This window comes from Parasteatoda tepidariorum, chromosome 6 (assembly GCF_043381705.1).
Source record: "Parasteatoda tepidariorum isolate YZ-2023 chromosome 6, CAS_Ptep_4.0, whole genome shotgun sequence".
In the NCBI taxonomy this organism is placed as follows: Eukaryota; Metazoa; Arthropoda; class Arachnida; order Araneae; family Theridiidae; genus Parasteatoda; species Parasteatoda tepidariorum.
The window spans coordinates 36,706,781-36,717,973 of NC_092209.1; the positions used below are offsets into that span (position 1 = coordinate 36,706,781).

General features: G+C 26.8%; 1 protein-coding gene across 2 annotated transcripts in view; it reads right to left on the reverse strand.

Moving 5' to 3' along the window:
- The window catches only part of LOC107455049 (inactive dipeptidyl peptidase 10), a 439,164-nt gene that overhangs the window by 238,061 nt on the left and 189,910 nt on the right, over nt 1-11,193 (reverse strand). The window contains exon 1 of one of the 2 annotated variants that reach the window (XM_016072452.3): nt 9,582-9,961. The exons of the other annotated variant lie outside the window; for it this stretch is intronic. Coding sequence (XP_015927938.1) covers nt 9,582-9,614 — 33 coding nt within the window. The 5' untranslated portion in view covers nt 9,615-9,961. Of the gene's footprint in view, nt 1-9,581; nt 9,962-11,193 lie in introns of those variants that run through there. 2 annotated transcript variants of the gene reach the window in all.

The following is an 11,193-nucleotide window of genomic DNA, read 5'->3' on the forward strand; positions in this document are numbered from 1 at the left end:
TTTTAAAAAATATATATATATATATATTAATGTTTTATTTTTTTATTTCATACCAAAGAACAAAACTTACAAATTTTGAGCGAATTTAAATTCAAACTCAAAAAATATTCCACTACGCAATCTTTTCAATATTATTTCACAGAATAGTTGATAAACTCATAGAAAACATTTCAAAATTTTTTTTAAGAAAAACATTTTCTGTTCAAATACATATTTATCTCCTAAACGTTCACTTTACACGTTAATCATTAAAATCGATACAATAATGCAAAAATAATCTTGAATGCATGCAAAAAGAAACTACGATTTTCAAATAAGATACAGCGTTGAAAAATTATGAAAGCATAATATGTTTTATGCTTTGATACATTTAGTAATATTATGCAGCGCTTATCTTATGCAAATTCCCTTGATAATAACGAAGGAGAAAAATGCTCACTGAAACAAATCTTTCCATTTTACAGAAAGATAATATAACACTGCCCCAGGCTTCGCAATTTGTTCAAAAAAAGTTTTCTCATCGAAAAAGGATGAATGAAAACAAAACAATCTGCATAAACCTTTATTTTAAATTTTAAATTTATAGAAGAAAGTTACTGTCTTTCTGACTCATTAAAAAAACCTTCAGACAAAATGCGTAAGATTCTCAATAAAAAAAAACATACTCATTTGCAACGGAAAAAATGTAGTTCAAATTATATTTGAGATATTACATGATATTTTCAAATGAACAGTGCGCAAAAAAATTGGACCGCCCTGAATAACTTTTGATCTAATCATTGGATCTTCACGTTCTAGGGACTCAATCTTAAGTTACAAAATAAGACACAAAAACATCTCTGAATAAACATACCTTTTTATCGACTGATTCGGATTTCTAACCCTCAAAATACCGCAATCTGGGCCGAATTTGGACCCTTCAATGTTAATTTTACTTTTTTGCGTATTTCGCCGCACTTCGAGAACTTTTTAAGCGATTTGAAAAATGTTTGCACACAATTATAAAATTCGTTTATCCAAAGACAATGCTGTGCAAAAAAAAATTTTGAAGATATTTATTATTCTTTTTTTTTTTAAAAATGGTAGAAAAATTTGAATATTAGGTATACTATTTTCCCCTCATTTTAAAAAAGTATAATTGAAAATAGTAAAATACATAATTTGAGCAAAATTGGTCGAGCAGTTCCTGAGAATTCAAATTTCAAATATGTGACTATTTTGAAATTCAACTTGGCGCACTGTACACTGTTTTGCTAAAGTGTAGTAAATTAATATTGAGCTAAAGAACTGTATAATGCATTACTCATACCTGATATAAATTTTTTTGCTTTTTAAAATGTACCAGTATCCACCTTCGACCCGAAACGTGCTTCATTTTAATAAGGAAAATTAAAGAATGAATGAATAAGGAAAGAATAAAAAATAAATATGTTTTAGGATGTATTTATAATTCATTCTTCTCATGTTTATAATTTATTTTTAGGATTAATTATAAATATATGTTGTATAATAAAAAAAGAACAAATCATAAATATGAATCATTTAAAATTTGGGTCAATGCTTCTATTTTTAACCGACTGAATCTGGATGACATCAATCCAAGTCAGACATGCCCGAATCAAGATTATGTATGCTGATAAGACATTATATTATTGCGTATTAGATAAATAACTCTTTCTCGGTACAGTTTCTGAGAGTTTCGCACCCTATTAGGATTCACAAAGTAGATTACTTTGCTCGGTATTCCCTACAATGGTTTTTTAGCTTCAAATATATTAGCTGGCAATAATGCACATTGAAGAAATTGGTTTCTGAGTTTAAGTGGCTAAGATTGCTAACGCCTAATTTTATTCGGTTTAAGGTCGACGATTTGAAGACATGATAGTCAAAAGAGCAATGATACTGCTTGGCTTTATATCATTAAAACCTGGTTTGTCTTTTATTTTTGCTCAATTTGAAGAAATGATACAAACCATTACTAAACTTGACCAATTTCCTCTGGATGCTTTCTAATCAAAATACCCTAACTAATGGAAAAATCGTTCTTTTTTTCTTTTTTTCAGTTTTTGTATTTTTTACTTTTATTTTTTATTTCTTATTATTTTCTTCTCCTTTTTGTTTTTATTTGCTATTTTTTCACTTTTTTCAATAATCTGTCTTGTCTTCCAACCTTAACCATTAACCGATAAATTCCCCATTAGGGGCATAGTTGCGTCTGTAGAAATGATTGGTGCGTAAGTAGAAATGATACAGAGTAGAATGTGATATTTTATTTTTTTAATTATTCTTGCCCACAATTAAAATATTAAAATCTATTTAGAATTATGATAGATGGAATAATTAAATTATGCACAAATTAAATAACTAATCGATGTATTAATTTGTATTAAGGTTAGGTAAAACGCTAAAATTTGATAGCGCAATTGCCAATTTATCCGACCGTATCTATGACGTTCGCAGTTAGTATTCACATATTAATTCATTAGTTAGTATTCAGTTCTATTTTACAAAAAGAAACAATTCAAAAACAAAAAAATTACTGATTAATTGTTAACTAATAAGAAAAATTATTATAGTTTAATTAATTTTAAAGTATTCTAAATGCGATATTCCACAATACATCAAAGTTTTTTCGTCTTTTACTTTAAGAATAAAAATAAGTATCGCCGGAAAATAGACAGAGAAAAAAATTAATTTGAAAAGGGTTATTTTCGTCATAAATATTAATTCATTTCATCTATTAGGTTCAGTATTTCGCAAATTTATATTCTAAATTTTAAATTCAAGCAATAAGAAGATAAATCTTAAAAAAATTTCCTTGAATAGCCATAAGCTTAAATAGAGTTGTTTAAACGTTTGCTGTTGGTTGTTTTATCTACACTGGTGCCAGAAATTAAGAGTGCAGACTTGGTCGATTATCTCTAGAACTACAGGACCGATTTTAATGAAATTTAATGTGTGCATACATTGACACTGTACAAAGCAAATAACCATTAAACAATTGTAATGCACAGGTATGATCTTGCATAACACTCATTGGAGGCTGAAGGTATGAAACAGCGGTTGCAAAATAAACAAAAAAAATGGGGTGTATAGTCCCCTTTTACAGATATACAAGCCTTGAAGCGTGATTTCATGCTTGAAATAAGGCAGTTTGTCATTTCCTGTGGCAATTTCATACCTTCCGTCTCCAACGAGTGTTACGTACAATCATGCAAGTGTATTACAATTGTTGAATGGTTATCTGTTTTGTATTGTATCAATGTATGTCCATATCAAAATTTCATTAAAATGAATCCTGTAGCTCTGGAGATAATCGACCAAGTCTGCAAATACTCTTAACTTCTTACACCAGTGAATTATGTTTCAAATTACACGAAATACTTTTTCACTTTCTTTCCAGCAATAAATCACTTAAATTTTTCGCCTAATATTAAATAAAAACCAAGATCTTAAAAACTTAAATAAAATTGCTTTAATAATTGTGCATGAAAATCAGTAATTAAATCAGTGAAAATTTATGATAATTCACAACACGTATCAAACTAAGGGGAGAGTCGGGTAGCCCCGCCCACTTAAGGAGTATTGCTTATATTTCTGTATAATATTGAGTAATAATCAATATTTTTGTATGTTTCTATTGTTTTATCATCTAATAAATAATGCATAAAGAATAAACCAAAAAAAGAATAGTTTAACTTAAAAAAATAGAAATTTATAAAAATATGTTTTTCAGCTCTTTTTAAAATGTGTCGGGTAGCCCGACACATTTGGGTAGCCCAGTCACAAAAACTAAGTTTTTTGACTGTTTTTTCAGGTGTAAATGAAAATGACCAATGTATTGACAATAGATAAACCTCATTTATCATTTTTATCACAAAATTATTTTATTTATTACATATTTATATACTTTTAGTGAATTCTATCATTTAATAACAATCATTTAATAACAACAATATTTGTTGTTAAAAATGCATATAACATTTAAATTTGAAGCAATAAAATAATAATCTTTGCAGCCGTACATTTATCGGCGAAATAAAATTGGGCTGTAATACCTGGCATTCATGTGAGCGGGGCTACACGAAATCCAATTTTTTTGTAAATTTGTAATTACTCGAACAATTTTTCACATATAAACTTCTATCTTTGTGCAAATTAAACTTAAGACTATATACTTTAATGCTGTAAGTATAGAAAAAATTATTTTTTTAGTATTAAAATGAAGTTTAATCGAAACATTCAACCAATTTTTCTTAATTTCATGACTACTGTATTCAACATATTTTCAAAACTATTGTTTACCATGCTACCAGCTGCATAAGTACTTGAAACTTTGAAAATAATCTTCTTTTAATGTAATAATTAATGTCCGATGGCCCATTGACTTGAAAAAATATTCTATACGTATGAAATTGACAGTGGACGGGGGTACCCGACACTCCCTACTTGCAATAAAACCAAAAAATTCGTATTAATCAAGCCCGACATATCCAAGATTTGATTTCTCATAACTATGTGATTTTTTCACGAGCAAATTTATTTTCATCTGACATATGAATAAATCTTTGATGGTCATTTATCATAAATTTTCTGGAAATAATTTAATTTGAAAAGGAAAACTTTTGAGGAAGGAACCTCGAGCGCAAATGGTTAAGACAAGTAGAAAGAATATGGAATGAAAATTAATAACGATGTGCATTTATTAAATTAGAGAACGTAAAAGTTTAGTAACGCAGAACAGATGAGAAAATTAAGACAAATTCACTTAAGCATCAAAATGTTTATGCACTTGGAATGAAATAACAGTTGTAGTTTAAGCTTCTTGCCGTAAATAACGTGTAATAATATTTTAACATTAAGCAAAAATGCACTTGTGCTCAGTCATTGATGTCATATTCAATACATAATGTATTTGGAAAAAATTTAACTCAACCAAAAACAAAAATAGTGTCATTTTATTAAAATAGCGCTTTTATTTATTCGTAAAGCATATATTTTTTTAATAGGTTTCAATAAGAAATGGCATTAAATTGTTTATTTATAGTTTTTTTCAAATACATGTTTTATTATTTTTATTCCTCGATTGTTTGCATTATTTTAAAGCTGGTTATTATTAATACTAACCGGTGAAAATTAATAATAACCGCAAACATCTAGATGTTTTTTGTTTTAAAATTTTTCAAGTTTAAAATGGCAATTGTACTTGGCGTAAAACATGGCCTTGGCAATTGTACTTGGCGTAAAACATGTAGTTATTTGACCGGGAGCGGAAACAAGTTATAGCCTTTGCGTTGATCCCTTTCTTAGATGATTTTTTTACTTTCTACGGGCAGCTGCCCGGAAGTTGCCAGAACTTGAGAATTATTCTGCCACAGATCACGATACGGAAATTTCTCCTTTTTATTTCTCACTTTGACCAAAAGGAGCGTTTATTATTAATTCTGACCGGTTAGTATAAATCATAACCGGGTCTATCACTTTAACCGTAACATATATACAAAAAGGCATACCTATGTCCGAATGCTATGTAAACCATTTAATCACATTGAGTAAACTTCATGGGTTATTTTTAATAACAACCGGATTTAATACTTTAACCATAACATATATTACACGATACGACTTATCACATATTCCGCAGATTTTTTATTGGAACTTTAAATTCTCCATTTGCATAAATCTTCAATGCTTTGTAAATTACGCAAGCATACATATTATTTCCTAGCTTTGAGAATATAAACTGTTTAAAAGTATTTGCTATTTCTGACAATCATTTCGGCTATTATATACAAAAATTGCACAAATTTTCATAAATCTAGCTTAAATATTTATGAAAATATGGGCATTTAATAAAAAAAAAAATTTTTTTTGTCTAGTAATTTTTTTTCCTCTTTTTTTTGCTATTGCTTAAAAAGTATACAACAAATGGAAACAACATTTTTGGAGAAATTTAAAATTAGTTACAAAATTATTGTTTTAAAATTTTGAAAACCTTTGTACTAAGCGAGATAACTGCGCAAACTGCGCTAGATATTGGTAATTAAAATAGCTCTTTTATACTGCGCATGTGCGGAATAAATAAAATTTTTTTTCTTTTAATTTTACAGTGAATTGCATTTGGAAACTGATTAAAAAACCGCGATATGAATACTCTAAAATTTTAAAGCAAATTTGCACTTAATTTTCATATTTTTTTACTTAAAAAAAGCTCATAACGACAAGGGTTTTTCTACAAATTTCAATTTGTACTATCTAACAAGATTCATTAAAAATGGCGCCGGTACTGTTGGTGATTATAAAAGTATCTTTTATTTTGCATGTGTTCATTGCTTATACAATAACATTTTGGTGTATAAACGTTTATTGAAAGGTATGGTAATTTGTTATTTAATTTTTTCTTATGATGCAAAATAATAATTGTAGAAAACCCTATATCGTTTTGTTCTTTCTCTCAAAGTACAAAAACTACTTTGAAAATTTCTTGAAACCTTTTAAATGATACTTTTTTTAAAATTGGACTTACAAAATTATGAATAAAAAATTTCTAATTTTGTAGTGAATCGGATATGGCAACTAATGAAAAAATTAGTTGCCATATACGACAAACTACAAAATTATGAATTTTTAATTTTTTCTCACATGCACAGTATGAAAGAACTAGTTTAATTACTTACATATTTAAATTTTTTTTCTTCAAATTTTGAAGCAAAAAATTTTGCTATTAATTTTAAATTGCACAAAAAATATTGTTTCATTTTATTGAATGTTTTTAATGTCATAGCAAAAACGCAGAGGGGAAAAAAATTTGTGTTTCTTAAAAATGTCCATATTTTGATAAATATTTAAGCAAAACTTAAAGTTTTAAGCTTAAGCTAAACTTAAGAAAAATAAAAATGGTAATAATAAAAAGAATAAAAATCCGAAAAGAAATTCCGAAAAGAGGGAAAAAATATTAATAAAATCCGGAAAATGAAAGATATAATCTTTTCATCAGCTCACACGATTATATCCGCAAAAAGGAGTGCTTTCTGATATTGTATCAATATAGTCAAAGCAAAATGTATCAATACAATAGTGTGAGGAACACTCAAAAAAAATTTTTTTTTAATTTACAACAAATAAAATAGAACACGTGAAGTAAAAGTATTACGTAAAAACAGAAATTAAAATGTAAAGAAAAAACAGAATAAAACATGAAAAGAAATCTATAAAGCGATCAGCGAATTCAAATGAACTTACATGAACGGGAAATTTTTTAAGAATGATTTAAAATATTTTCGAAACAAGATTGCCAGATTGCAAAATATGAAACCAGAAGCGCAAATTGAGGTAAAAGAGTAAATAGAGGGGTTTTGTATTAAAGTGCGTTCTTACTGCAGTACTGAAGTGCGTTTGATGTGTTGGTTTCCAAGGAGGGACCCGAATGGATGTGAGCAAGGTAATATTATATAAATTAAAGGATACTTTCCAGTTCATAATATTCCAGATTTATGCATGCTACTATAATTAAATAGTCCAATTAAGAATTCTTTATTCTGAAGTAACTCAATGTATTTTTTATTTGAGCTGTATCAATCTTCAAATGAAATTAGGGTTTACTTTGCGCTATGTAGAATAAAGAAGAAAAAAAAATACGAATAAAGTACAAGTACAGCAATGAACATTATATAGTTCGTTTCCATAAACAAGAACCTTCATCAGTGTTTAGACACCAAATTTGGAAGTGTCTCTAACAAACGTGTCTGTCTTTTTTACTGTCCTTTAACATAAAGGTCCTTAGACATAAAGCACGGTTATTGTTTATAGAACCGGAACCATATGTCCATTCCAGAAGCTTTATTTGTCCTTTTTTCACGTTATTTCTTTGCTTTATGTATCAGTCAGTTTATTTTCGTGAAAACAAAAAATAGTTGTGAAATTTAGTGAGCGAAGCGTCCTGGAAGCAAAAGGTCCCTAGTATTTTATAATAATAATCAGAGTATGCATTTTTGCTGAACTATAGCACAGTGAATTGTTTTGACAATCCTTGCACGTTTTCTCAAAATGTAGGCAATAAAGATTATATAGATATTTTAAATCGATACGTGACTAGTGCAGGAATTATAGAATCCTGCCCAAAGGTCATTTTTCTGTGTAAAAATCCGGTATAAGTTAGTTTGATGTCGTACTTATCAGATTAATAAGTGTATTAATAGTTGAAGTATAATGCCATTGTTTCGAGTGTGGTATTATGTATTTTTCAAACTTTTGATTCAATATATTTGATGAATTAATTTACGCTATTTTCTTACTAAATAATTGAATATTTCAAATATGAAAAAGGGAACTAATAATTTTCACCTCTTTTGTATTAAGATGCGATTTAGAGAAAATATAATCATAAAACAATTATTCGAATTACAGTTCTTTTTTTAATTCGAACCTAATATTAAATTTAAAAGAAAAATTGCACGAAAAAGAAGCGTTTTATTTTCATCTTATAAGACAAGTCAAAAGACGAATTAAAATCGAAAGGACAAATTTAAAAGTGTAGTTTTTTCTCTCGTCGAACTCTCTAAAAAATAAGAAAATATTTGGATCTACTGTTAACAATTCTATGCAAAATAATTTTGATTTTGAAAAAGAAATATAAGGAAAATGATAAAGCTTTGAATTAAAACATATTAATTGAAGTAATATATTTGTTAATGAAATATAAACCGTAAGTGGCTTAAATAAGTTCAGATCTTAAATTAATATAGTATATAATAGTTCTGTATAAATTAAATTGCCCCCAAAAGAATATTTATATGCTTACAAAGTGTGGGGCAAATTAAATTTATTTAAAGAAAATATTAGTTTAAGTTTTGAATCCCAAGTCCAAATTACAATAAATGTGTTAATAGTTCTAATATAATTTTATTATTTCAAACGTTTTAATATTTCATTTTGTATTTTTGCTAATTTTTTTAGATTTGTTAATTTATAGCATTTAAATCAAACATTCCGAAAAAATATTTTAAAACCAATTTTCACCTCAATTTATGAAAACGCTTTTCACATGAAGCATATGGGTACAAAACTAATTCCAATTATAATTCATTACGAACATTTCATATTTTATTTCAAACCCCAATTTAGGTACCAAAAAAAACTTTTAATTTTATCTTAGAAGAAAAAAAATAGTTTTATGAATTCTAAATATTACTGAAAATTCACAATTAATTTTTTCTCATAAAATTCTCTGACAATTAAGAAAAACAACTATTTAAAAAACGACTCAATGTGATTGAAATTTCAAAAGTATAATTTTTTTTTCTTATGAAATTCCTTAAAAAATAAGAAATAAAACTTTATATATACTTCCAAAAAACCTCTGAACGTTATCAAAATTCAGAAAGTATAATTATCGCATCAATCTCTGTAAAGAAAATAAGAAATAGAAATTCTAGATCTACTTTTTAGAAAAAAATTTCAAAAATGCAAACTAATTTCGAAAGGAAAAATGCAAGGAAAAGGATTCGGGCTTGGATTAAGATAGATAAGGAGGATCTATTTTATTCTACAAGGAAAAAAATTAATATATTGACAAATCATACCTCCTCATCATAGCTTGCATAATTATCCGCCATCGTCTATATTCTATAGACTGAGATAGATCTCAGTTTATTCAGGAAAATAGAAACTAACAACATTCAATATACAGAAAAATAGTTTTTAATTTTATAACATTAAATAACAGTAACATGTGAGTAAAAGGGCACCGTGCGAAAAAGGACGAAATTAGAGTTTGTATTTTTTTGCTACATTTTAGAGGACAATATAGTTCTAGTATAAGTTATCTGCTAATTAATTATTTATAGTAACAAAGGATTGTTTGAGCTAAAGAGGCAATTCTGTTGTATTGCTATGTCTTAAGCCCACTGCAGTGTTTTAGAGACAGAGTATTATTGGACAATGAAACATACTCTTCAGCTTCTTGGGGTAGAGATCAATAGAGTTTACAGACCATAAAACGTCGCCCTGCCATCTGTTGAATGAAATATAAACTAATTTTAGAGAAGTCTGTTTCCATATAGAAAACAAATTGATCGTTTTATAAATTTTACAGATGTTAATAAAATACATCATGCTTTTAAACCTGTAGATTAAGCTCTTCAAGTCCTTTGAATAACTATGTTTTTTTTCCTTAGTAAGTTTCGTTATAGAAAAAAAAATTTCTTTAATTCTATGTTCATAAAATAATAATAAAGATTTAACTATTCAGTATAATTTAAAACAAAATAAAATGCCTTGAAAAATATTACATTTAAATTTACTAAATATTTTAGACTTTTTAAGGCAATGTCTAGAAAATATTATTAAAAAGTTAACTGCTTTTAAATATTATGGAAATTTAAAAATAAAAAAGTATAAAAACGTTAGGATAATTCTAAATTTTAAAAATAATTCTAAATTTTTAAAAACTTTTAAATAATTGTATTCCGTAATATTATTGTCGCTTTTTTCAAACATTATTCTTTTGTAGAATTTAAAGAAAATAACTATACATTGGTTGTTAAGGAAAAAAAAAATTCGTAAATAAAATTTTGGTTAGAAATATTAGAAATATATCTTGTAAAAATTGCAGGTTACTTTTTAAGAATAATTTCCTTTTAAATAACGGTTAGAAATATTGAAAAGTTAATAATTTTAGAGATTTCTTTCAGTTTTCATGCAATAAAAACTAAATTAAACTTAATTTCTTTTCATAGTTAAAACATTAAAAAAATTTAATTTCGTAAGTTTTGATTGAACATTACGTAAAATTTATTCCATGAAAAAGCATTCTCCAAAATTATTAACTTTTCAGTATTTTGTAAAAGTTGCTGTTTTGTAACGGTTATAGTGATAACATTTTTTATTCAAAAATATTAAATTACATTTCTTACGAAATGAAAAATAAAAGTCAAAATTTTAGATTATTTTTTAAAAGTATGTATGACAACATAATTCTTTAGAAAATCTATTATATATAATTCTCTTACGTGGCTCCCAAATTTTGGCTGTATTTCTTTTCCGCCGGTGGCAACGTTTGCTTTGTTTTGAAAACACCAAAGCATTCTGCCTTTTAATGATGTGTTTCTGATCTAATATATATAATTCTCTTACGTGGCTCCCAAATTTTGGCTGAAGTACTTTGTACAACTAAATAAGATTCTTTTCACAACA